Raw genomic sequence first — 26,573 nt, 5'->3', positions numbered from 1 at the left:
AGGTAAAAAGAAAGTAACAAAAGATTTTTGCGAAATAGCTATAGATCTTTTCGACGTTTGAATTTTCTTTATATAATGGCCAAGCTCCGATCACTTTCAATAGTCCACGGCCTATTTTTAGTGAATAATTTAAACCTATTTCGTTTCTCGCGGTAACGCATGATTTTTTTTCCTCTAACTGTTTCATATCAAGACTGGACCGTTCTTATCTGGGTCTGTTACTTCACTGAACGAACAGTGGATAGAATATAGACAGGATAATCGACTTTACGCTTGCGTGCAGAAGCAGGTCGAGGAGGGAGAACTTATTTCTGTTACAAGTACACTGTGAATGTAACTCTTTTCATAATACTTTACTTACCGGGATAAGTAATATTTTCGTAAATAACATATGTTCAATGACAGTTCGTTACAATTCGATCGAAGATTTTTTATGGATACTTTTTTTCTTTTCTTTTTTGTTTTCAAGTTATTCTTCGAAACTCTTTTACAACGTACGAAGTATCTAAATGTAAAAATAGTGATCGCAATAACTTTAGCTGTAATACATTTTCAATTTTATTGAAGAAATTGCATCTACAAAGGAAATATATGTGATACTTTTAATTTTTTATTGGTATTACTTTGAACTAATAATAAGAATCGTACTCTTTATTCTTCAAGATTGCATGCTCTAAAAAAAATTTCTATTGCAAAGATGGCATTATTAACTATTACGAATTCCATAAAAATTCCATAATTCGTAACAATTTTTTTCTATCATCGCTATCATCATTTATTCTCTATACAAATATTTGGCGTTGATTAATTTGTTGATCCGCTAAAAATATTCACTGTTGAATAGCACATTAGACACTGTTTCGAAGAATGTTAAAATATCCTACAGCCGTTTTGATAATCTAGAGAAAATAAAGCATTCGTTAATTTTTTTACGGGCGAGGCAACGATTGATCGTCGTACTTACATTGTTGAAATTACTAAGAGACATATCCATTAATTTTCCGGCTACGATTTTCAATGGATAGTTGGACATAATTATGACTGGTATTAAACATTTCATATCCTTTACCGGAAGACAATGCCAATTTAGGGTACTGGATGTTAATCCAACCTTCGCGCCCTATTAGTAGATAAAGTAGATCGTTATTTTCCAAAAATTTCAATTTATAGTGCATAGAGTATGCATTTATAGAATAAAACGATCGTTCTACCTGTTCCGAAAGAAGCTCTCCGATATAACAAAAGATAAACATGTTGAAAGCGAATGATACGAAAAGTAAAACAAAAGTTATCAGACCGGTAGCATCGCTATCTTCCCATTCCTATGAATCAAAAGATAGATGGCCATCTTTAAACGGAATAAATCTTATAAAAATATACGTACCATAACCAAGTAGTATAAGACGAGACAAACGAGACTCGTGCAGCCCATTATCTCGGCCATGCAAGGATATTGCAAAATTTCTTCTACCTCTTTAACGAAACTGTAAGTAAGATAAATAATTCGATATTTATTAACTCAAAACAATTTCAATTTCAAGAAGGATCCGAACAATATCGGCAATCACCTTCTGGTTCTGATTTGATGACGGATGACTTCGGCGATGCGTATCTTTGGATTCTTCTCGATGGAATAATTACCCTCGACGATGTCGTTCATTTTTCTCATCAATATTCCAAGTTGGCCGCAAACGTGCATAATAAAGAAAGCTGCCAATCCACAAACTCCGCTACCTACGGTATAAACGGTGAAGCCGCCAAGAAATTGTCCAAAAAATACGAGTTCATAAGCAGGCGACTTTTGTTCGTCGAATAATACGAAGTAACTTGGACAAGCGAGGGGTCTTATCGTGTGATTGCCGACGACGACGGAGCCCTTGGAAAGCGGCAAAAAAGTACGATAAAATATTCCTGCACCGTATATGAAACAAATCGACATGGTTGAAAGAATTCTTCCGATTCTAGCTTGAGACATCATGAGTTCGTGATCTTCTTGAAGAATTATCTTTGTCCAATCTTCTCTTATGTGTTTCAGACAAGTCCTGATCTTCTCTCTATGCATTAAGAGTATACTGTATTTCATAGCGTTCGTCGAGCAGGAGCAGAGTGGTCCGAATATTTTTAATTTTTGTTGTGTACTTTTTTCGATAAGGAAAATTCGAAGAAATCCTGGTATTAAAATGAACGCGAAGAAAAAGTAACACATGCATTTCATCGAATAGCTGGCGAATCGATCGATCACAGATGCGTCAGTTCGAAGAGGCCAGACACCGATAACCCGTAAAATATAATAGGGTATTTTCATAGAATAACTCAAGGATCTCTTGTTTCTAACAACGATGTCTTCTTCTTGTCCCCTTTCATTTTCTTTCTTAAAGTTATTTACCTGCAGTTCGATCGACATGGTTTCCCCGGTAAATACTGAAGTAATAGAAAGTTGTAACTTCACTTGAAAGCAATATGACCCGAAACAAGAAAAAAGGGAATAGTATAGAGAAAAGTATAGCGGTGGGGTTGCTATATGAAGTAGGAATCTACGCTTGCGCTTTAATCCAACGTTTTAATAGAAGGAACCTGCCTCTGTCTCTTCTCTGTATATCCTCTGCGGATACTTTATTTCTTTCGCAATAAAATTTTCATTTAAAGAAATATCTTCGATATAATTATCTAATGCTTTAGTTTAAAGTGTCATCGAGTATCGGATAAATCGAAAGAAACATCAAAACTTTAATTCGCGCTCTGCATGGTACGTTTATTATTTTTCCACGCTTTTATTCCTATAAATAAGAACTTTTATATTATGGAAGTAAATTTTATCGACCGATTTGACGTCGCTATTACTAGAATTAAACACCGTGCTGTTCTTCCGGAACCGTTCATTATGTTTTTTCGAAAGTGAACGTTGATTCTACGTAGATCAGACAGAAAATGGATATTATTGAAACAATATACGTATTACATTATCTCACTTTATTTTTTTGCATTTACATAATTTTTTTTCCTCGTTATCTCTATGATTTAATGCGCGAACCAAACTCACGATGTAACAGCTCGTAACATATTGCAATAAGTCGCCGCTGTTTTGATAACCTGCAATTTAATGTTTCAGAGTAAAACAGTGCAGCTAATAGTTGAATCGAAGCAAAGAGAAAAGAGTTACCCCTTCGATTGAAATAATAAATATCCTGCAGAAAGGGCATGTGTTTCAATTAACTTTGTACGAAGTCTGTATCGTCCATACGTATCATCGATTCCGACGTGAAAGTAAGTATAAATTTATGAAGAAGTTACTTACGTTACCGAAAGTTTGAAAAGAAAGCCCGAATATGTTTCCAGCGGTGATCTTCATCGGACGATTGGATATTGCAATCATCAAAACGAGATCCGATAATTTTTTTGCAGGAAGATTATACCAATCCAGAGTGCACGATTTCCTCGCTACTTTCTCCGCCTGCTTTCATCAATGACTCCTTCGATTTCTTCCTACAAGTTAGCTTAAATTTTCTTAACTTAAATATACCTGTAACGTCAGTTGTTCGCCGATGTAACACAAGATGAATATGTTGCATATAATTGATGACAATGCTATGCTGTACATGAAGACAATAGCAAAATTACGATTCGTCCATTCCTGTAAGATAAATAATTTTATATAAAAGTTGTTTGTATCGATCGATCTTCGACGCCTCGTCGGCTTTTAAAAATTATACCGTCATTATGTTATAGGCCAACATGCATACCATCAGAGTACATCCCATTATTTCGATCAAACAAATTTGCTGCAGCGTATGTTCCACTGCTCGCAAAAAGCTGAAAATCATTGATGATATCTAATGTTCAAGAAGGGATCAACAAGAAAGCTATATCAAGGTTATCGTATCTCAGAGAAATTAAATATCTTTTGTTAATATAGGTAGAAAAAAATTGTAATTTATAGAATTATAACAGAAGAAATTTAAACAAAAAGGAAGGACAATGGTGTACACCTCCTAACTCTTATCTGATGTTCAACAGCGAGAGCAATTTTGGCGTGCACGTTCTCACTCGGAAGATCAGTTTTTTCGACTATCCTCTCCATCAGCGTCACCAAGATCTCGAGTTGTCCACAAATATGCATAATTAAGAAAGCTGCCAGCCCACATATCGCGGTTGTGATCGAATATGTGACCATACCGGAGAGACATTGAAGAAAATAGACGATCTCGTAAGCTGGACTATGTTGAGGGTCGAAGAAGACGAAATAGCAAGGACAAGGTAAAGGTCTGATCGTAAAATTCTCATTGATCGTAATCTTCCCTTTGGTCAAAGGTATGATACCTCTAAAAAGAATGCCACTTCCGTACATGAGCGAACCACAAATAATGAAAAAACGCCTTCCAATTATCGCCTTCTTTTTCATCGTATTTCGGGTATAAGTATCCACTGCGTTCTTCCAGTCCTCTCTGACATATTTCAAGCAAACATCCATTCGCTCGATACAGAAGACGAGTACAATATATTTCGCTAGGGTCATAGAGGAATACAGGATGGGTTGGATCACTCGAATCTTCCCGTAGGTAGTCGTCTCTTTTAGAAAGATGTGCAGAAAACCAGGTATTACCACGTAAAGTATAATGACGAAATTGAGAAGGATCAAAAGTAATCGTGAACTTTTGACTAAGAACGATTCCCGTTTGTTCACTTGCGAATACCTTATTCGGATTCCGAGAGAAAGAAGCACGTAACGATTAGGCTCGATCGCGTAACGCAAATCATCGTCGTAATTCTTCTTCGAGAACATCCTTCCTTTTCGTCCTACGACCCTTTTGAGAATTCTCGATTGAGATCTAGCATCGGTCTCCAACCTCGACCAATATAGTCGATCTGTCGAACAACTTGGAAATTGCGCTTGCGTGTCTGAATCTTTAACGTATCGTATCTACGTAGGGTTAGATAAATATAAGTTTTCTCCCTCTTCAACTTCGACTTTATATTTATTATGCTAACTTTCCAAGCTACGAATCGTAGTTCCACGTAAACGATGACTTGAAAAAAATGAACATTTGTAAAAAATACAAACAAATCGAAATACGATAAAATATGTTAAAAGCGAGTATGCAAAGGGAAAATATTACGTATGTATCCATTTAAACGTAACATTGAGAAACGAGTTGAACTTCTTTTTTTACGTTTCATCAGTATTATCTTATAAACTTAGATAGTCGATAAAAAAGTGTCGTTCACCAAGTGATTTTTCTGATCTGTTATCGTTATTAAGATTCCTAAGTAAATTCGAGCGAATTAAGATCCTTGATAGATCCCTGGCTATCGCATAACACGAGAATCTTAAAAAATTACATCGTGCATCGTACATCTCTCGCAGATACAAAAAAAAATTGATTGATCTATCGAAACGATCGCTTTATTTTTTTTTGTATTTTTCAATTTAATCCTATTTGATAACATGATAAATATTAGACTGCAAAGTACTTCAAACGCGTTAAGAGTACCGCGAGTTTCATAATCTTAATTCTTTCATATCTCGTTAAAAATTATTGCACTATACTTGCTGCTGATCGGCGATAAAGTTATCACATTATCGTTCGCATTATGTTACAATAAGCTACAGTAGTTTTAATAACCTAAAATGCAATGTTATTTGTTTAATTTCGGTTATCAATACAATTTGAGAATGATCGAATATTGTTATCGTAAATAATTTTCGCTTACTTGTCCAAAAGTTTGAAGAGAAAGTTCGACTACCGTTCCAGCAGTGATTTTCATTCGATGATTCGACAGAATTATTATCGGTATGATGCTCTTCGCTTTCTTATATGGAATGCGATGCCACTCGAGTACGCAAGTTTTCAAAGCTACCTTCTCGTCCTATCGTTACGAATGCCTTAACGTTCGTGTTCGCTTTTACGATAAAAAACAAATACACAAAAGAAATTAATCTACATGTTGTTCTTCCATAAAAAAATATACCTGTAACATGAGCTGCTCGCCGACGAAACAAAATACGAAGATTTGAACTGCAAGAGACGAGATAGAAATGATGTATGGTATAACATTCTTTATGCTTTGTTGACCCCATTCCTAAAATGATCGTAAAATATTTATAATAACGTTATTATTTGAAAAATAAATCTTCATTGTGATGATACAAATGACAAAATATTGCATACCATCATTAGGCAATAACCCAACAGACATTGCGTCATGCTACATCCAAATATATCCACGAAATACAACGGACTCATAGCACTCTCGATATTTTTAAGAAAGCTAAAAATGATTAAAATTTAAAAATAAGCGAAAAAAAAGAGAGATCGAATTACTCATTATCCCAAAAAATACAAGTCGAACATACTTTCGTATTCGTGTGTGATGTTCGATAGCAACTGCCAATTTCTCATTAACGCTTTCTTTTTCAGTGGATTCGGTACTCGTAACGCTAGCCTCGAGAAGACTGATAAATATTTCGAGTTGGCTACACGCATGCATGACGAAATTGACGGCGAGGGTGCATATCGTAACGTTGGTGTAAATCGTAACACAGCCTTCCGCACACTGCAGGAAAAATACAATTTCGTAGAAAGGACTGACCTGATCGTCGAAAAGATGAAAATAATAACCAGGGCTAGGTAATGGCCTGATCGTAACATTTTCCGCAGTGATGATCTTCCCCTTGACAAGAGGCATGTAAACACGCCAGAAGATAACAGTAATATGAAGAAAAACGCATATGACAGCGAAGAAACGCTTTCCATATCTTGCCTTTTCCACTATTATATCCCGATGATAAAGATTCACGATCCTCTTCAAATCTTCTTCGACGCATTTCATGCATCGAAAGATCTGTTTTTGTCTCATTATTAGGCAAAGGTACTTGATGAATACCAGCACGTTATAGAATACTAATGGAAATTTTTTTAATTTCACATGAATGTTTTTTTCCATCACTATGACGTAAAGTATCGTAGTTACGAGAAAGAAGATAATCAAAGCATAACAAACGATAAGAGAAAAAAACTTTGTAAATTTTTCGACGAAGGAAAATGCCTCCTTCGAGCGATCAGGCATGCCTAATAACCGAAGCAACTTGCCGCAGACTCGATTTAAATATTTCATCTCGATTTCATACTCGTCCTTCTTTCTCGTCGTCATCGTGAGCTTCTCTGCTATCGATTGTTGTTTTACCCCCAAGAAAGGGACGAGTAGTAAGTTCTCATCGAAACTAAACTTTGTTAAAAATCGGAGAAAGCAAGTCGTTGAAAAAAAATGATCGTGCGCTTGCGCGAATAAATATTTCAAGTTTGCGATCAGTATTGTTCGGATCGTTGCTCGCGATGTTCAACGGGGAAATATTATCATTTATCTATTAAGTTATACTTTTTTGACATTTATAAAAAGTGTGAAGATTTTAATATCATTGGTTAGGTAAACGTGTTAAGATGGATTTACGATTGATTTACGAGTGTATAAAACAAGATAAAAAATACAAAAAAATCTTACTCGTACGTACAAGCTGTGATTCGAAGAACAAATCGTTCGTATCGCTAGCGATTTGATAAGACAATATACATTTTTCTTTTCTATAACATTACAAAGTAGATACACGATAACAAGAACGATCGAGCGATTGAAGTAATTCGAAAGACGATCAGGATTCGAAACGGAACGTCCCTCTTGCAAACATAGTAATCGATCGTCGCTATGTCTAACAAAGAGGAGTCGAAAGGTGAGTCAAAACCTTAAATTGTCCTAAAGATCGCACGATGAGATTTGCGTCTCGTTCAAATATTCTGTTTTTTCTTTTTTTTTTGTCATAGACGCGTTATGGAAGTTGCAAGAGGGAACGTGGACGATGTTTATAGCGGAAGTGGTTGGTACCGGGATATTAATTTTCGTTGGTTGTATGGCGAGCATCGGTTCAATGTCGACCGTTTTACCTCCCCCGCTCCAGATGTCCATAGCATTCGGCATGACCGTGAACCTCATTATTATGGTGAGCAAACTCGCGTCTATAATAATTGTACGAAGCAGCTGTTAAAAAAAAAAGAAATCGCATGTCTCAGATGTTGGGTCACGTTAGCGGAGCTCATCTCAATCCAGCTGTTACGATCGGTGCGGTCATCGTAGGCTTAAAAAGTATTCCCACGGGTACCTTATACATAGTGGCACAGTTCATTGGAGCTACATTGGGATACGGAGCATTAAAGGTTGTTTTATCAAATATTAAAATACAAATTCCTATCGATAACAGATCTCTTAACAGATAGTAACTCCACCGGAATTATTTCACGATGGAAATCCAAATTCCACGGTCGGTCTTTGCGTCACCGTTGTTCATCCGGGCATAAGTATCGTTCAGGCTATACTTATCGAAGTTCTCTGCACATCTTTCATACTTTGCGCTGCTTGTGCGACGTGGGATCCGAGATGTTCTCATACCACCGATTCCACGGCTATTAGATTCGGTTTTTCCGTCGTAGCTATCTCTTTAGCAGCGGTAAATAATTATTCGAAAGGAAAAGTATTTAACACCTTTCTATCTCTTTAATCTTTTACGACATCAAAACCCGTTTCAGGCTCCTTACACGGGATGCAGCATGAATCCAGCACGAACTTTCGGACCTGCGTTTTGGAATAGCGATTGGACGAATCAATGGGTAAAGTCATGTTTATACCATCTATTTATTTGCACAATTTTTACGTCGCCCCGAAGACTACTTCATTCAGTTTTTTATTTCATCTAATTTTCGATAGCTTGCATAAACGATTAGAATGTTGCTTTGATAAAAAGCATCGACTAATCGGATCGGTTTCAGGTTTACTGGTTCGGACCAACAGTCGGAGCAATGCTTGGAACGTATACGTATCAAGTCCTATTTTTGGAGAAACCGCGAGTAGAAAAAACTTATGGATCATCGACCGTCGACATGAAGCTTATGAAAGAAATGGAATCGATCAAATATTCGGAACTCGAAATTGTCGATGGAAATCAAACATAAAATAGCGCTCGAATTAGATTACTTCAAAAATAAATAATTTTATCGGATGCCTTATCGCATAAAAAATGGAAAAGAAACTTTCTCGGACATTTTTCTGTTTTATCTACGCTACGTAAGAGATCAAAAAATCATTCCTAAGCATTATACTCATCGATACTCTTGAGTGATTATACGTAGGTATAATCATTTTCAAGAAGACTTTGCGACGTAGTATTTGCTTCTTTTGCTAGATGGCATTGTTCAGAATTATATAAAGTCATTGACTATATATATGTGTGTGTGTATATATATATATATATATATATATATATATATATATATACACACACATACACACATATATGTGTGTGTGTGTATTTTGTAAAATGCATCGCAGACCTAACGATCTGATTCTTTGCCGAACCTACGCAACGTGAACCTACGAACCTACGAAATTTTTTTTCAATTTTATCAATGATCGATCTTTTCATACATCTATGAGATATATTATAGAAAATATAAGTTGAAAAACAGAAAGAAAATTCGCGTTCTCAGTTATGGAAACTCAAATAACGATTAATGTTTCGAAGTACATTATTTATAAAAATAAGGGATGTCATGAGAATGAAGAAAGCTACGATTTTACATTCGTTTTGTAAAGTTTATCCTTTTGAAAGAACTCGATCGTAGGACGTATAATTATCTTTATAAATTCATCAGAGACTAATGCAGAGTTACGAAGAATTATTAAGTCATTCGAACGATCCTAATATTATAATTTTAATGTCTACAAAGTTGCAAATCATACATATTAAGCTTTCGGTCTGATATCAACTGAAAGACGAATAACAACGTGTTTTCTATAAATATACATAGCTCTCACGTTGCACTTATCGATTAGTCGCAGCACCCGTAGGTAGAATGTTCTGGAACATCGAGAAGCGCCCGAACGGCTGCGACCTGAAGATTATACGTAGAAAATTTTCAAATAAATTCGTACTTGACTAATACTTTCATAATTTTGTATAAAATTGTACGATAATAACCGAATTGAGAAATAAGTAGATACGTTGAATAAAAATTGAATTATTCTTCTTTTTGTTATCATTGGCAAAATATGATGTTTCGATTGAGAATAAAATAATTTTATAATTAGCCTTTAAACGAAATCATTCAAATATTTATCTATCGTTTCCTGAATCATGTTCTATGAAGAAGATCCTTCATGCATAACCGTAGAAACCCGTGCAGTTAACATGTATGACACACGCAACGATACTTGTATCCTACATTCTATATTTAGGCAGAGTTTGCGGCGTTCTACAAACGAGTCTCAATCTCTACGTGTTATCGTACTCGTCCACAAATGTATACTTTTCTCTTATTAGACCATAATTTGCGAAGGTATCAATCGTCGTCTCCACGTCGATTCTAGACGATTTTAATGACTCAATTTAAAGCAAAATATAATTTTGAAACGAACGATCGATGGACTTGAAAGATGGATTCTTTAATATATTAAAGATCCTTTCTGTTATAACACATTCATCGAGAAGACGGTACTTCCGCTCGTGAGAACGAAATCTCACGGATCTTTTTCTGCAGAACGCAGATGCACAACATTTTGTAATGCTCTCAAGCGGTCCGGACCCCTGTCTCGTTATGCATAAGAATAAGAATATGAGAATAATACGCATAGAAAAAATTGTTCGAACGGAGGGAGGTAGACGAGTGGGTCCTCTTCGTTACTTCTATTCCCACGAAGAAAATTGCATCTGATTATAGGCACCGAAATATCTACATTGTGTATTTCAAAACGATATCAATTTCTCTTTAATATTCGTTATAAAATCGACGATAAGAAAGAACCGCGTATAAAAATAGAAAAGAAAACTACGTCGTAATCAACATCGATGTCCTTGCGAGCATACCACGAAACACCTAAAAATAACGTCGCATTACGGGTTCCCTTCGAAAACGCGTAATAAAAAGGTCGTGTCGGAGTTTCTACACGTTCATCGAAGGTCATTTCGGGAAGCTACGTAGTTTCAGTACGTTGTTACGGTTAACGTTCCTTCCAAAGGGAAAGATTCCCCTCTTTCTTCTCTTATCGTATTTATTAGCAGGTCATTCTTTACGCTTTCGAGCGTGTACGTGTACGTGTACGTTTCACGTTATTTTGTTTTTATTCAAATTAAAACTCCCTGTATTATCTACCATTACTTATCGCCTAATTTTCCATTTTTATATCTTTATGAATTATCTCAACGAAATTACATACGTTTAGAAACTTGTACTACTATCTTCGTCCGTATTTTCGATATCTTTTATTGCTTTAGAATTGTAGAACTATAACGAAGGAGTGTCCGTGTCAAGGGAAAGAAATAATGAAAATGATGTAACGTAAAGTTCTTCGTTTATACATTTTTATTTCGAATTATTCCTTCGACGTAAAACATGTAATTTTCTATAGCCTTCGACGACGAATTTAAATTTGCCACGTCACTCCTCCTTTGTAAATTATTTTCTTCGCGAATTATCCTTCGAAAGACATAAATTGTATCGCATTGTCCTTTCGAAGAGGAAGAGAAAAGAAAGAACACAGTTAGAGAAGCAAGGATCGTTCGAGAAACGTAAGCGTCCTTCGAGAAGGGAACTGCGTAGAACTTGGCTTCGCCCTTTTTTAGGCTCGAAGGAAACTACGCAGAGGTTTCTGGCCATGGACACGTGAAATCGAAAGAAGATAGAGTGAGAGAAGGAGATAGAGAGAGAGGAAGAACGTTACAGCAAGCAAGACGCAATATTATCTCACGACCGAGTCGGTCGTCGTCGCGTCGTTTGATATTTCTCTTTCTCTCGCTCAATCTCTGTTATCCTTTCTCACTCTACTTGCTACACGGTCATTCGTATATGTGTATATTCGTGTAAGCCGGTTTAATCTTGTGTCGGTGTATACATGTATTATTCTCGGTTGAGTGTGAGATACGTATGGTGGGGTGTGGAGTAGCGGACGTGCCAGAAATCCTGTCTACCTTCGACCGATCAATACTCTATATTTCCTTGTTTTTCGGTAAACCATTGAAAAATTATCATTGAGCTTGGTGTCAATCGGTGTATATCGAAATAGTCGACATAAGAGTAAGCAATTATTGAACTTTCCGGGTAGTTAAGTCCACAAAAAATGGAATTAAGGGAAATTGCGCGTCAGGCATGAGACAGCATCGTCGCAGCGCCGTGCAGTGGCCGACGATTCTCGAACGTTCGATGCCCGGGCCGCGTCGACTATATAAACGCAGCCGGTTGCCTCGATACGGTGCATTCGTAGAGAGACCTTCGTTGAGTTCAGACGCAGTCGACATCCGAAGACCCCCCCCCCCCCATAGAGGGACGAGTCGGAACCTTCACCGGCTTCTCAACCCTTCGCTTTTCTTTTTTTCGTGGTCGTCCAAGGCTACGGGACAATATCAGTCGTGAAAATGTAGACGAGTCGGGCATCGCTGCGGAGCGCGACAGTATACCGTAAGTTTTCCTATTATTTTCTTTCCTTTTATTTTTTGATTAGATTTAAGCGTCGTTAGTATTTGAAGCCTTCGATTGAGCCTACTTTGAATGAATTATATTCGATGTTTGGAACAGTCAAGGTTATTCGATGAATATTTACAATTACGATGTATTACTACGATGATGCTTATCATTTATAACAAATAATACGATATATGAAGCGTAATGTTGATGATAGAAGGATCAACGATTCCAGTGGATAAGTACACTTTATATTCAAGGATATAAATGCGAATGTATCGCAGAGGGACTCGTATAGATTTCTCGTTTTACGAACGAGGATCATTGATTGGATATGAATTGTCTGATAATAATTAAATAGATAATAATTTTTTATTTTTGCACGCTGATCGCTAGTGTCTTGTTTTCACAGCGATATTATATGCCTAACTCGTAGAGCTTATGAAAACGATTTAAGAATAAAAATGAACGTAGAGTACGAACTTAAATATTTTTATTATATCGTATACTCTTAGATATATATATACATAGGTATATACTTATATAAAAATATTATCTACGGAAAGATCGTAGAGAGTTTATTATAATCATTTTTCGTGTTCCTTCGTTTCGTTTTCAACTTTAGTCTCGATTTTCGTTTCTTGCGATTTCTCCGCGGGCACGCCGGTCTTAACGATATTTATAATTCTTTCGGTTCCAGTGGGTTCGGGCTTCTGAAAAAAATACAACGAACACAGGCATATATTTATTTCACTCTGGTTTCTATTTGTATGAGTTATCACAATTGTTTCTTTTTTAGTGAACCCTACGGGGTCGGTGCTTGAACAATCCGTACGCAACGAAATCTGGTCCGATTAGGCTTTGAAATTCCGTCACATTATGAACAAGTTCGAGAAGAATACCTCTGAATATAGGTAAGCGATCGATGTACCGAGAATGTACGAACTACATATTTTCTCTAGTATAACATAGATATACGAATCGGTGTCGCTACTAACTAATTCGGAGGTGCGCAAATTTTGGAGATAGAAAAGAATTATCGTATTTCTAAACGAATCTACGTAAAAATAAAAACGAAATTTGATTTCGTCGATTCGTTCGAACGGATTACCGTTTCGGTTGAGCCAAATACTAGGATAGTTTCCAAATTACGGATGAAACTTGATAAATACGGTGAAAGAAATTATAAAAAATGGTACGAACGCAAAACATTTGAGCTCTTTAACGTTTAAGTTACGTAGCGTCACTTTAAATACTCGAATTAACAAAAAAACCGATTACGTTTATTTATCGGCTAAATAATCGTATGAATGATATAACGAGTTGTTAATTAATTAACGACGAAGTTTATTCGTAGATTCGAGGAGGCACTCGAGGATCATTTGCTCTTTGTTTCTTTATTACGTCAAATACAGCCAATCCGTTAACATAAATTCTAACATTCGCGTCGTATCGATCTCATAAGAATTTAAATTAAAACGAAGCGCTAAGATACAACGAGCGCTTCTCTCGATCTCGAAAACTGAAAGAAAGAAAGCAAAAGAAAAAAGAAAATAAAAAATAAGCTAACAAAGCGAAAAGCGTACTTTTGTTTTGTCGAGTACTTGAACGTTAATAAGTTGTATATTCTTTTTATCGTTTAGCTCAGTGTCGTAAAATTAGATCGTGTGGGCACCCATCTGTAAGAGCACGCAATAGCCTAGCGGAAAGAAAAGAGAAGCCCACGGCATTGGAAGGTTGGAATTAAAAGTTGGAAAGAAAAGAGAGAAAGAAAGAAAGAAAGAAAGAAAAAAGAAATAAAGAAAGAGGGAGGGACGAAAGGCGTCCCGCTGTCAATTCGCGGTTTTCGTGAATCGACAGTAGCGGAGAAAGCAGAGGTGGGCGAATCCGAGGCTTGCTATAATTTCGGATTCGCCTTACGGTAGGAGAAAGGAGGAGCGGGAGGGAAAGTGGCAGCAGACAGAGAGAAAGAATTTACCTTTCTCGGTGCCGTAATCGTTAAAACACCGTCCGAGGAAAGCGTCGAGGTAACGTTGATCGCATCGTAATCCGTGGGCAGAACGTATCTCCGTACAAAGTGTCTGCTGATAAATCCATGCTCGTCTTGTCTCTCCTCGTGTTTGGCTTCGACCACAACGTTCTTCTCGACCGTCTTCACTGTGATCTCGTCCGGTGAGAATTGCTGAACGTCCAATATTACCTGCAAATTGAAAGAAACAAAGGCCGAGATAAGCAGAATGAGATTAGTTCTTTCGAATGATGAGAGAGAGAGGGAGAAAGAGCAAAATATGTATGATCTATAAAACGACGTTGGGTTCATCCAACTGCGTGGAACGACCTCCTCTTCCTACGATTTTCGTTTCACTTTTCGACGATTTAAAATCATTATTTGGAACAAGGAAATAGAAAGGAGAGTAGGCGAATCTTCCTTTACCATCGTGACGCCGTTCAAACGGCATCTTTACAAATTTCTTAACGTCATAAACAACATCCGTATAAAAATTGTTCTACGTTATTCTTTTAGAGAGATAGGCGAAATCCGAAACTTTATCGTTTTTAATCGTTCTTTATTGCGAGAGAGATTTGAAAGAAGTCAGAGAAGCATCGTAAACGTGAACTGTCTTGAGGCGATTTCAAGTAGGTTCTTTTCGAGTTTAACATTCCTTTTGTGAGGACGCCTTCTGAAATCTATCTTTTCGTCTTGACTAATTTTGTCCGAGATCGAGAAAAAAAAGCTATAAAGTTCCTATTCGCGAGCTTGTTGGAGCTTTTGAATAATTTTTCATTCTAGAGGGGAAGAACCGTCGTTTGGAAATCTGCAATCAATCATGTAGGATCGTCGAGCGCAAACAGGATTTTTTATATTGAAATTTTCATGTAACTTCGAGTCCTGGATCATTTCGCATAAAATCGTACAAAAGATAACCGGGAAGATGTAGTTGCCAGGTGCACCTACTTGTTGTGGAATTGTTCTTTTCGCCTGTAACAAAAGCACACGCAAGAGCACACATACAAGTAGGTGATTCGAAAGAGAAGAACGTGAGTGCGATCGTATCGTGTAGATGACGAAGTCACATTTTCAGGGGACAAATATTGCTTTTTCATCTTCGAACCGAAAATAAATCCAACAAAAATCAAACAAAGAACCAAGATCCAAAGTAGTTTGTTTCTCATCGTCCCGCTCGAAGAGCGTGGACGAATCGCCATTGTCTCGCGATCGTACTTTCCGTGAAGACTCTTTCATACGGGAGCAGAAAAATTGCGAGAGATTTGGTTTGTACGATTCCGTCGTTGAGAAGTAAAAGCCTTTATTTTTGTAAGAAAGAGTTTATACAGGAGAAACCGAGACTAGGTCGTCGATTTACATTAACGAAAAATGGCGTCCCCTCGTTAGGGGACGCTTCTCCGTACTTCATTTCACATTTCTGGCTCGGTTTATTCTCCAACAAGACTGATACACGATTTATATTAGATCAGCGTTTTCTTTCATTCTTCTTTACCGTATATCTTCGTCGCATTGTTCCAACGTGAAAAGGAAGAAAAAAATTGTTCTTCCTCCGAGATTGAATTAAAAATATGGTGACGAATACGTCGAATACGAGGAAGTAAAGAGAATAGAAAAGCTGAGTAGAAATAACGTTGAGAGATAGAGATAGAGATAGAGAGAGAGAGAGAGAGAGAGAGAGAGAGAGAGAGAGAGAGAGAGAGAGAGAGAGAGAGAGAGAGAGAGAGAGAGAGAGAGAGATCATCGTGACTCTTTTTTAATATCTGTGATTACGCGACGTACAGGCGCGTGAAAAAACAAAAAAAAAAGAAAACTGACAAAGGAATCGCAAGTCGGAACCGCTCGAATGGTACATTTCACACTTCTTTTCCTTTAAGGGAAATCATACACGACTTTTTGTCATTGTCTTCTTGATAAATACATATGTACGTACACGCATACACGCATATATATCGTTTCGTCTCAGGAACACTTTAGATACCTGTCTTTTCGTCTAGAGTAGAGCCCCCTTCTACGGGAGGGGGCTGCTCTCGATAACTCGATAGCTCAGAAACCAAGGGAAAAACCGTGCTCGATTTTTACGCTAAGGAGAAGAGAGAAAAAAAGATTCAACGAGATATCGCTGATCTAGTTGTAAAACGCTGCTAAACATTTGAATCCGCGGATCTTACGCGGAGAGAGATAGAAGCAACTGATAGATTTTGAAGCGAAACAAAAGAGAAAAAACAACGATGACGATGAGGAAGGATCGTGAAAGAAACACGAACGATAGCAGCAGTAGCGGTGCTAGTACCGGTAGAAGAGAAAGAAGTGGCAATGCCGGTTGTAGCGGTAATAGAGAACAGTTTCCGGGCCTTCTGGTGTTCCGTATTTTTCGTTCGTTTCGTTAGCCGTCTTTCGCACCTATTTTTCACCCTTCTTATTTTACGTTCAACGTCGGCTATAGCCGTTCTACCTATATTCCATAAGGACGAGGAAACAGTCGAGAGACTCTCGTACCCACCTTTCCTTCGAATTTTGGCTACGATACCATTTTTGATCATCCGGTGAAGGTTTTCCTTTTGTCTCTCATAATCCTTCTCTTTTTTTTTCTCCTTCCCTTTTAAAATTCACCTTTCCTTATTCCATGCGTCCCAATTATCCCATCCTTCCTTTCTTTGTTTTCTAATTTTTTTTCCTTCACGAATGCGACTCCCATCTTTTTAGGCGATTCCAATCTAAATTATCTGATTCTTAAATATTTGCATATTATATGTATATTTAAATACGATTTATATGAATAATATATACATACACACCGTTGTTCTTTCTTTGTCGGGAAACGAAGATACACGACGTATTCTGTAGTTTTGACGCTTTTTTTATACTTGATAACAAAAGAACGATAATCACTTTAATCTGTAAATCTCAGTCCAGGTTTATAAAAACAGCGATCTGTTTTTTGTAACGACACCGCTAGATTTAGGGGGCGTATGCTTTGCGTTATGCGATGTAACTAAGCCAACCATAATACCGTAACACGAATCAAAAACTATTCGAGAGGCTAACTTTCGATATATGATAGTACTATTATGCTATTGTAGGATGATGTATTACCCAAGCCATTTGATATTTTGAAAGTTGTTACTATATATCGCGGCTGTTGCGTAGTGCTTCGAGTAGCCTTCTCTGCTTCTTAAAGTTCACGATATTGATAATATCGGGAGTGGAAGAATATTAATCGGATAACATTCTACAGGCAGGAAAAAAGGATACTTGCAATTTCTTCGGCGACAACATACGGACCGAAATTCGTCCGAACTAACGAGTCGTTTAATCCCAAGGAAATTCTTCTTACCAGCTTTTGAAGCTTGAGACATTCCAATACACGAGACACGAGTGTCGCTTTTTCTGCTTCTCTTGTCGCGAAATATAAAGATCCAAAAGAGATATACGACGAAAAAGCATGTAAAAATTGAACAAAATTTATCAATAACACGCTTGAAGATCGTCTAACGGTGTTTAAAGAACAAGAAAAAGAACACAAAAAAACATAAAAGGCACAGCGACGTGGAAAAAGTATTGAAACGTTTTATCCAGTTAATGTCAATGACATCGACATGTAAATCAACGAGACAATTTTTTTCGATAGGCATGGAAGAATGAGCGGAATGCCTTTTTTATTTTAACCTTCTGCAAGTTCCCTTCTTTCGCGATTACTTTTCTTTAAGCTCGAACTTCTAATCGATCTTTCTTTGAGACATACATTCAACGTTACATTTTTTAGTAGAAAAAAACTGAATTATATATATAGAAGGAGAACGAAAGTCGCGAGTGTCCCTAAGGAACATCATCGAAACATCGACTTCCTTATAAACTTTTTTTCTATAGAAAAGATTAATTCTAAAAAGAGCGTATACTTTTAGATAACGAATAAGCTGTCCCGGCTATCCCACGACTTTCAATCATTCTGAAAGTCGTGGGATAGTCGTCGACCGCGTTTCCTCGTTTACTGGTATTACTGCGCAGAAATTCAATGTCTAAAATTATAACGGTGAATTACTAAAGTATCCTTTCGACCGTTCTTTGGAAACGATTCAAGAGAAACTCGAGTTTCTCGTAACAGAACGTCTTCGATGTTCCGACATATCGGACTTTATTTCGGACTTAAAATCGCACGGAAATTCGTACTCGATTTTTGTGATTAATTATTAAAAAATTACCCAACATCGCATAGGGAGTCACTTTCAACGTCGAAAGAAGAGAAACAGAGATAATGCAACAATGATATAATAAATAATATTAAGAGAATTTTCGAGGCGCGGAGAGTTTTTAGGATAGTGTTTTTTCTTTTTCTTTCTTTTATCTTCTTGACTTTTTTTCCATGTATGACTGATCGTCAATTGATTACAATTACTCGAGCGTAACATTGAAAGAGAAAGGAGAGAGAGAAAACGTATTTGTGTTTCCTTTATTATTAGTATCGTGAAAGTGGGAAACGGAAGAAAATAGATAATAGAGTTCTACTAGTAATCGTCGTTTTTTTCGGACGATCCTCTCTCTTTACAAAATCCTGTTTATATCTGATGTTCGATGTATAACAGGATTTTGGAAAGAAAGAGGATCGATTCCGCGTTGCAGTACCTCCGCCTTATTGTGACATTATGTTCGATAAGTTTAGATTTCATAATCGTGAAAATAAAGATGGAAATAGGAGGTGAACAAATAAAAAGAAAAAAATCTCAACAATATCTCATATCGTCGCGTCACTCTTTTGCAATGCCAAGTTATCGCTCGAGAAGATCATCTTTCGCGTTATTGTGCTAAGTTCCTGACCATACCTTCGCGCAGAAACGTGTCAGGTCATACCAATGTAGATACAACACGAACTGGTAACGTTCACTTGCACGATTTTAATCGGATGAGAGCAGTAATGAAACGCCGTACAAAGTTGTTTCCATTTGTGCCGTTTGCGATGTGAAACAGGTTTCTATCTGTCAGTAGTTAAAAAAGTATCATCGACGAATGATGAACAAATTGCACGAAATTGTTGCACCAAATCGCACGAAATTGCACACAATTGCACTTTGACCCAGACAACGATTCGCGATTCGTAACTTTCCACCAAGTCAAGAATATACACTTATCGATAATTTGACGAAAATAAAAAATCCAGAGATAGAATTGTGGAATATTAAGTCGGAGAATAAAGAAGGGAAGAAAAGAAATCTCCAAGCTCAAACGACGAGATTTGAGAATCGCATAAAGTACGAAAAATTAAAGTATTGAAGAAATTGAAGTATCGAGACTCTCGAATGCGTCTTATATGTATAACGAGATAATAAAAAAAACATATATTTAAATAGCAGACATGTCGAGATATAAAAGTTCGAGTTTTTTGCCTACCTGAAAGTTATCTTTCTCCATTTTGATCGTACTCGAACCACCAGAGTTTTGTCGTGTCACCGTTCTCCATGGTCGGTAGTACGTGTTGTTGTTCCCCAAAAGTGAACGAAACGGAGTTGGAAATGGTCGGTTGATGCCGAGGTTGGAAAATTCGGAGATCAAATCGTCTCGATTTAGTCCTCTACCGAAGTATTGATCCCAGATTCGTGATACAGGACGGTCCATATCCTCCCACCAGTCGCGGAACACGAGCGGTACGATGGACATTTCTATAAACAGAGACGATTCAACAAATACAATTCCAATTGGATGTCCATTTCCATCCTCGGTAGCCAATCGATAAAATAACAGTAAAAAACATGAAGGAAAAGTAAAAAAAAAAGAGAGAAGAAAAATAACAAAAAAATTAATAAAAGCAAAAATACCAAAAAAATAAATAAAAAGGAGTAAAAAGTATTAAAAAAAAAAAAAAAAAAAAAAAAAAAATATTAAAGTTTACGCGAAATAAGCAGATGTGTGTTGGATTTACGTAAACGTTAATGACTGGCCATCGTATTTCTTCTAATGTAATCTTTAGACTTATCGTTAGGATAAAAACGGTACTTCGTAAGGCTCCAGATTTCTCTTAGATCGGATAAAAACATCTAATCGCGCCTATCTATTCCCGTTTCTCTTTATTTATTATTAATCTATTTATTTATTATTATAACATTGATGCTATTGGTAAAAGTTCAGTGTACGTACAAAATGTTCAGGAAAAATGGCGAGCACTGTCACATCATCGACACCCAAGCGTTTCGAGTGAAAGCGAGAGAAAGAAAGATTTACTCTCGCGAAGGTGCACGCATTAGTTCTTAAGTCTCTATAACTCATATGTCCGGTTTGAAAGTTAAGATTTATTATAAAATTATTAAGAATTCTTATAAAACTAATTGGATCGGGTTAGGGATATAGGGGAAACACATTTTTTCGTCGACTTTTTTTCCTTTTTCCGATATCACGTATATTCGCGTTTAAATGCGAATGACGAGTTTCGAATAATTTTTACCAAATTTGAAAATTACAATACAAAATCAACTAATCTCTTCTCTTACTATTATATAAGCGTTACGATTAGGGACTATCGTATTTACGGATAATAAAAATTCTATTTTTCTTTTTGCAAATACCCTTTCGATATAATAAAGTTTAACATACTTACATCTAGAACGTTAAAAGTACTACTCACGCGCACAATTAGGATGGTAATTTTATTCAATTAAGGCTCTTTCTACTAATCTTTCTATCCGGTCATACGCAAAGCATCCTGAGGTAATGTTTAATATCTATCGCTTATTTAGAATTATGAATCTTTCTCGTTCCGAAAGCATTTCTTAGTTTTATTCCTTAAATGTTGATTGTCATTATTAATTCTCTTAATACACGATAGGATAATTGTTCTTTTCTTTATATAAATATTCTTTTATTAAAAACAAAGTAGAATATTTTCGGAGATTAAAAGATCCGTCGTGTTTTTAACTATCGTATAAGTCCGCTCATGTATCGATTGGTGCTTTCTATATTCAAGTAGATATGTTTCCAGGGTTTATACTCTCATTATGTCACGTATTATAAGAACAAGCAACGGTAAACAAAGATCGTAATTATCTGGATGGAGCTTGGGATGACTCGTAGCGCGACCAGCACAATAAAATCAATTTATTATAAGGAGATGAAAAACGATTTTCATAGACATCAAATCTATATAAATATATATATACACACACACACAAACATGTTTTATTCATCCGATCACACACGCATAATCAAAGCGCGTAGATCGATAATCCATCAGGGAGAAAACTTTTGATCGGCGGACAATCGATTGACCAACGAAACGATTAAACCAACTAATTGTCATTCCGTAAGATGAATAAACAACGTGAGCCAACATTACTCGTGTTGCCAAGACGTACGAATGTTAAAAGTCGCAAAAAAAAACTGAAGAGAAAGTGACATCGAATTATCGGTAGCGTATTCTGCTATAAGATTTAATCGTTGTTTCTAGAGTACTTTTCGGTACACTTTAGGGACGTTACGAACGTAAGGATTAACTATTCGAGATAAGTCATTGTCGGATAAAAAGAGTGTAAGAAAAACTAGTAAGATCTTAACGCGTTTTTCCGGTAAAATGGTTTTAATGGTTGAAAAAGGAAGTAAGGGAAACGCATATGATAGCTACGACAACGATAAAGACTAACGACGTTACGTTATACTTGAATAAGACTATTTAAAAAATGAAAGAAGTGAGAAAGAGTATTTACAAGTTTGGATGTTTTATCGTCATTGTCGCTTCTATATCCTTTAGACGAAAGGATGAACTAAACCTGACGAAATCCATTTTAAACGGAGATCGCTGTTTTCTCGTAATGAAAGATCAGTATCAAGATACGGAAGAAAATTTTGTTAAAAATGACGCGTGATCCGTCAATGATATATCAACAACATTCCTCGAACATGTGATCATCGGAAACAGTAGGCGGTTCGTTCGACGAAAATTACTTCTCCGATATTTTTAGAATCATCATCGAAACGAAAAACGCGAGCTTTCGGTTTCTTAACTTTAACGACATAATCTCCGAGTATCTTTACCTACCAGTTTCAGACTTATTGCGAGATAACGCAATATAACCAATCGTCTTTATCGTCCGAAAGCGATCTAATGTGTGACAAACGATTTTTTCGTGATTACAGAGCGTGTGATTATAATAACATTAATAATTTGACGTTGATCAAAGGAGATTACAGTTAGATAGAGAAAATCAATCTGAAGGATACTTTATCCAACTGATAATAAACGATGAACGCAGAAAATGGAGTTAGAAGAATTCGATAAAATAAGCGAATAGGGATTAGATATCCTTTCGAGATAATAATTACGACTATGTTGCAAGTGTAAGCAATTAAAGCTAACTTGTTACCGAGCTGTAAGAGAGTAATAAAAAAAGAAAAAAAAAAGAAATACACGAAAAAATAATTAAAAAGCAAAAAAAAAACAAAAAAAAACAAAAAAGAACGATAACAACAAACAATAAAAAATAAAAAAAAAATTGTGGAAGATGGGCGAAGAAAAAAAATATAAAGGGGGAACATAAAAAAGAACATGCAAAAAACAACTCGTACTACCGTACTTTTTTGTTCTTTCTTTTCTCGAGAGAACGGTGAATTCTAAACACTTGGAAAAAATAGAGAGTAGAGAGAAACGATATGGACGGTCGAACGATCCCGATAGATCCCGGTAAATTGTGATTTCACTTTCTAATTCGCATCGACAAAAGCGCGCCGGGAGCTTAAATAGTCTACCTCGATCTTTCGGAAAGGAGAGAAGGGGCGTCTGACGTTTCTCTAAAATATCACGTGACGCGTAAACCGGCTGACTTACCCTTCTAAAAATACATTCCTACTAATCGTCGCGAAGAGGCACGTACCGCGTCAGCTACTTACCACCCCCGCAACTCTGATTCCATCGACAGACATGTCGCTTTTCATTTTGGGGTTCCTTTTCAGAAACGCAAATGGCTTCTCTCGCGAACCACGTCGACAACGCATTGCATCGATATTCCTTTTTCATAATGGGGATGTTTTGAGATAGCAATCGAATATTTAATCGATACACGCAATATACCATCGTATCAATCGATCTCGTTTCTCCATTCCCACCTCCCCTGTACCACTTTAGTAAGAAACTTACGAGGAACGACGCGATGACAGAATTCCAATTTGGAAGGAAACGAGAAACGATGTTTCATTGTCATTGCTTTTTCCTCTATTCTAAGTTAATGATACAAACATATCGGAATCGAGATCGGGGATGAAGAAAATGGAAAATACAAAGCGACGATCATGCTTATAATGGTAAAGCTACGTAATATCGATTTTCCTTGAATAGAGGAAAGAAAGGAGTGCTTGAGAAGAGAATGAGCCGTGCTTTTTTATCATCCTTTGATATAAAAGTGAGGAAATAACGAATGGAAATAAGAAGAGAGAAAAGAATACGCGTGTTTGTAATACTGAGAAAGTCTAAAAGTTACTCGTTATCGAGGAATAGTATCGCTGAACATATATATATATATATATAATCATACGTATATATATATAATCGACAAGCTAATTATCTCTGTCGTTATCGATTCTTTTCTCTTCGTTTCATCCTTTCGAATATCGTCCAGCCGATTCGCTTTATCGCATAGATTACCTTCACTTGGCAATGCTCCCGAGTAATCCTCTTATATGCATGTAAAAGTGCTCTCTACGTGTAATTTAGGTTATTCTCTCTAATCGAGATTTAAGAATTTCGGTGTCTAATTTTTCATACTTTAATAATCATATTGATATTCGAATCGACAAGTCGTTAAGACTATTTTCTCGTATTTGTGTTAATGAGTAAGACCTATTTCGCTTGCGACATATTAACGGGCTACCGATTTAAGATCGTAATAATCGGTAAATTGATAAGAAAATAGAAAAATGGATAAGATAATGTAGGTATATGTAGCGCATAATCTTTCTCTGAAACAAAAAAGAAAAAGAGGACGAAAGAGCATTTCCTTAAGTAGGCGTGAATATATGTGGGAGCTTGATCTAACTGATAAAATACTAACATTACTCTCCAATAGATCTTTTCCTTTTAATGGTATGTCGAGAGAGAAAAACAAAGAAAATGACGAGGTATCGTCACCAAAAAAAAAGAAATGAGTTTAAGTGTATTTGTTAGTTTATGTGGAACAGTGTTTAACATTTTCTTTATTCGTTAGTTACGAAATATAAAAATAATTATCATCGTATCTTAGAAGATAATATCTACTACCTATTAAGATGCTCGTTGTGCTGCAAAAATCTATATTCACTAGCGGCAAGTGCAACTTTTGATGTTGCTTAAAAACTGCACAACAATCCCGAGACAATTGGGAGATAATTTCTCATCGCTCGAGAAAGTTCTCGATATCTTTTTGCCTATAAAAGAAAAAAAAAGGATCAAATGTGTATTCTTTTAGGAAAGAACATCTAAAATCTTATCTACCGCTCGAGAAAGATAGAAAAATGATTCAAAGTTTATCCATCAGAGAATTCGCCCGTTTGATGCTAAATAAAAAAAAAAAAGAACGGGAAGCACTTGTTGCACGAACATAATAAGGTCTCAGATAATAATGACATATTCGCTTTTGCGTTTCTTCGAATAGCACATACCATACACACTCACACACACGAAACATACATACATATATGCACGCACATACACAGAGCATTCGAAATAGAATATTATAATATCGTTCAACAAGGTAATAGTTGTAACGATAGGCTGGATTAAGTGATTAGTTTAACGTATGCATAATCGACGGTAATGTTAATTCCAAACATATGATACTATACTTGTACGATTAACTCACGGATATCGTATTAGACTTTAGCAGAAAAAGCTCGGTGTATTTTCGTCTAGAGATAAAATCTTATATGTCTCGTTGGATTACTGGATAAAACGACTATGAGTTTTTTCATAAAAAAGGAAAAGAACAAAAAACCTTATAGAGTGTTTGTTGTTCGTTGTACAACTCCGTGACATGCATATAGATTAATACATAGGTATATATGTTATATATATATATATATATATATATATATATACTTATGCATAAATACTTATATGTATATATCTATCTATTTATCTTTTTAAATACATGTTCTTCGTAATACGACAACTGCGTGACGTGCTTATACATTAATACATACATATATATAAGTATATTTATATATACTTATGTATAAATACTTATATGTATATATCTATCTATCTATAAATATACACAAGACCAATAAAACACACATGAAACAATAATTACTATCAACTATAAAGTTTGCGATTTGGTCGTTAACGATTTCCTGTATATCTTGATGGCTTGATGGGTAGTATACATCATTTTGCTGCTTGCGTTTAGAATATGATAATCGTGAATTCTTACCATCATTTTATTATAACTGTGGGATTGGTACTAACTGTTTGTACGACGTGTATAACCAGGATATTTATAGCGATACCATTTATCTCGTAGGTCTATAGAAACGTGTAGACGTGTATCTACTACAGTGTGTGTTATGCATAATATTGGTTCTCATCTCTTTAAAACAAAGCTATTGTACGCTCCTGAAAGATTTTACATAAAATTTTTGCTAAAATAGACGAATTTCCGGCTATGTTTATATAACAATATATCGATGTGCTACATTCAAAAGTAGAATCCAAAACTCTTTTACTGGCTGAGAAAAACAATAAAGTGAAATCAGATATAATAACCGAGTATTCTTATTTTTTTTTTATTTATTACTCAACCAATCGTCCTTCCAATAAAGTAAATAGACATTTAAACTTTACGCTCCCAATATTAGGTACGTAATAGTTGTATCATTGAAGCTTGTACAGGTCCTATGATCAAAAACGGATCCAGAAAAAGATGTAATTTTTATTGGGTAAAACGAAGGTATGGAAAGTTTTAATTTCAAATTATTTCAACAAAACAAAAATGTTTGTATCTGTATAAGCAAGTTTTTAAATGTACTTGGTATGAAAGTAAAGTAATTGGAGGTAAAATGTATATCTGTTTAAAAAATAATATCGCAAATCAAACAAAGAACAACAGCTGAAAGTTTGATTG

The 26,573-nt window shown here is 36.0% G+C and overlaps 4 protein-coding genes and 1 long non-coding RNA gene across 12 annotated transcripts; 2 read left to right on the top strand and 3 right to left on the bottom strand.

Moving 5' to 3' along the window:
* Nucleotides 1–561: 561 nt before the first annotated feature.
* Nucleotides 562–2,835, bottom strand: LOC122636008 (odorant receptor 82a-like). 4 transcript variants are annotated; one of them, XM_043826799.1, is made up of 5 exons: nt 1,569–2,835; nt 1,385–1,484; nt 1,212–1,322; nt 965–1,120; nt 562–899 (listed from the first exon to the last, which is right to left on the bottom strand). In XM_043826799.1, exons 1-5 carry the CDS (start codon nt 2,402–2,404, stop codon nt 849–851), a joined length of 1,254 nt encoding a protein of 417 aa, XP_043682734.1. In that variant the 5' UTR covers nt 2,405–2,835; the 3' UTR covers nt 562–848. The 4 variants fall into 4 exon arrangements, with proteins under 4 accessions (XP_043682734.1, XP_043682733.1, XP_043682732.1 ...); XM_043826798.1 differs by having other exon boundaries at nt 965–1,322; XM_043826797.1 differs by having other exon boundaries at nt 562–1,120.
* On the bottom strand, nt 2,830–7,422 carry LOC122636007 (odorant receptor 4-like). 4 transcript variants are annotated; one of them, XM_043826793.1, is made up of 7 exons: nt 6,353–7,422; nt 6,168–6,267; nt 5,968–6,078; nt 5,710–5,865; nt 3,521–3,631; nt 3,296–3,451; nt 2,830–3,090 (listed from the first exon to the last, which is right to left on the bottom strand). In XM_043826793.1, exons 1-7 carry the CDS (start codon nt 7,147–7,149, stop codon nt 3,037–3,039), a joined length of 1,485 nt encoding a protein of 494 aa, XP_043682728.1. In that variant the 5' UTR covers nt 7,150–7,422; the 3' UTR covers nt 2,830–3,036. The 4 variants fall into 4 exon arrangements, with proteins under 4 accessions (XP_043682728.1, XP_043682729.1, XP_043682731.1 ...); XM_043826794.1 differs by lacking the exon at nt 5,710–5,865; XM_043826796.1 differs by lacking the exons at nt 5,710–5,865; nt 5,968–6,078; nt 6,168–6,267; nt 6,353–7,422 and adding exons at nt 3,711–3,810; nt 3,987–5,671.
* Nucleotides 7,423–7,466: 44 nt separating this feature from the next.
* LOC122636010 (aquaporin AQPAe.a-like) lies at nt 7,467–9,077 on the top strand. The gene is made up of 6 exons (XM_043826802.1): nt 7,467–7,723; nt 7,815–7,990; nt 8,061–8,204; nt 8,261–8,494; nt 8,574–8,654; nt 8,814–9,077. The coding sequence occupies exons 1-6, from the start codon at nt 7,699–7,701 to the stop codon at nt 8,994–8,996; spliced, it is 843 nt and encodes a 280-aa protein (XP_043682737.1). The 5' UTR covers nt 7,467–7,698; the 3' UTR covers nt 8,997–9,077.
* A 3,021-nt stretch (nt 9,078–12,098) lies between these two features.
* Nucleotides 12,099–14,263, top strand: LOC122636014. Its single transcript, XR_006328837.1, has 4 exons — nt 12,099–12,113; nt 12,184–12,494; nt 13,297–13,411; nt 14,141–14,263. It is a non-coding gene; the product is annotated as an uncharacterized LOC122636014 (long non-coding RNA).
* LOC122636012 (protein lethal(2)essential for life-like) lies at nt 12,993–24,505 on the bottom strand. Of its 2 annotated transcripts, XM_043826803.1 has the most exons (4): nt 23,058–24,505; nt 19,888–20,156; nt 14,476–14,697; nt 12,994–13,210 (listed from the first exon to the last, which is right to left on the bottom strand). In XM_043826803.1, the coding sequence occupies exons 2-4, from the start codon at nt 20,152–20,154 to the stop codon at nt 13,085–13,087; spliced, it is 615 nt and encodes a 204-aa protein (XP_043682738.1). In that variant the 5' UTR covers nt 20,155–20,156; nt 23,058–24,505; the 3' UTR covers nt 12,994–13,084. The 2 variants fall into 2 exon arrangements, with proteins under 2 accessions (XP_043682739.1, XP_043682738.1); XM_043826804.1 differs by lacking the exon at nt 23,058–24,505 and having other exon boundaries at nt 12,993–13,210; nt 19,888–20,278.
* Nucleotides 24,506–26,573: the final 2,068 nt, after the last annotated feature.

This window comes from Vespula pensylvanica, chromosome 20, assembly GCF_014466175.1.
Source record: "Vespula pensylvanica isolate Volc-1 chromosome 20, ASM1446617v1, whole genome shotgun sequence".
NCBI classification, from domain to species: Eukaryota; Metazoa; Arthropoda; class Insecta; order Hymenoptera; family Vespidae; genus Vespula; species Vespula pensylvanica.
The sequence above is the reverse complement of the archived record's forward strand: the minus strand, read 5'-3'. Positions and strand labels throughout refer to the sequence as shown.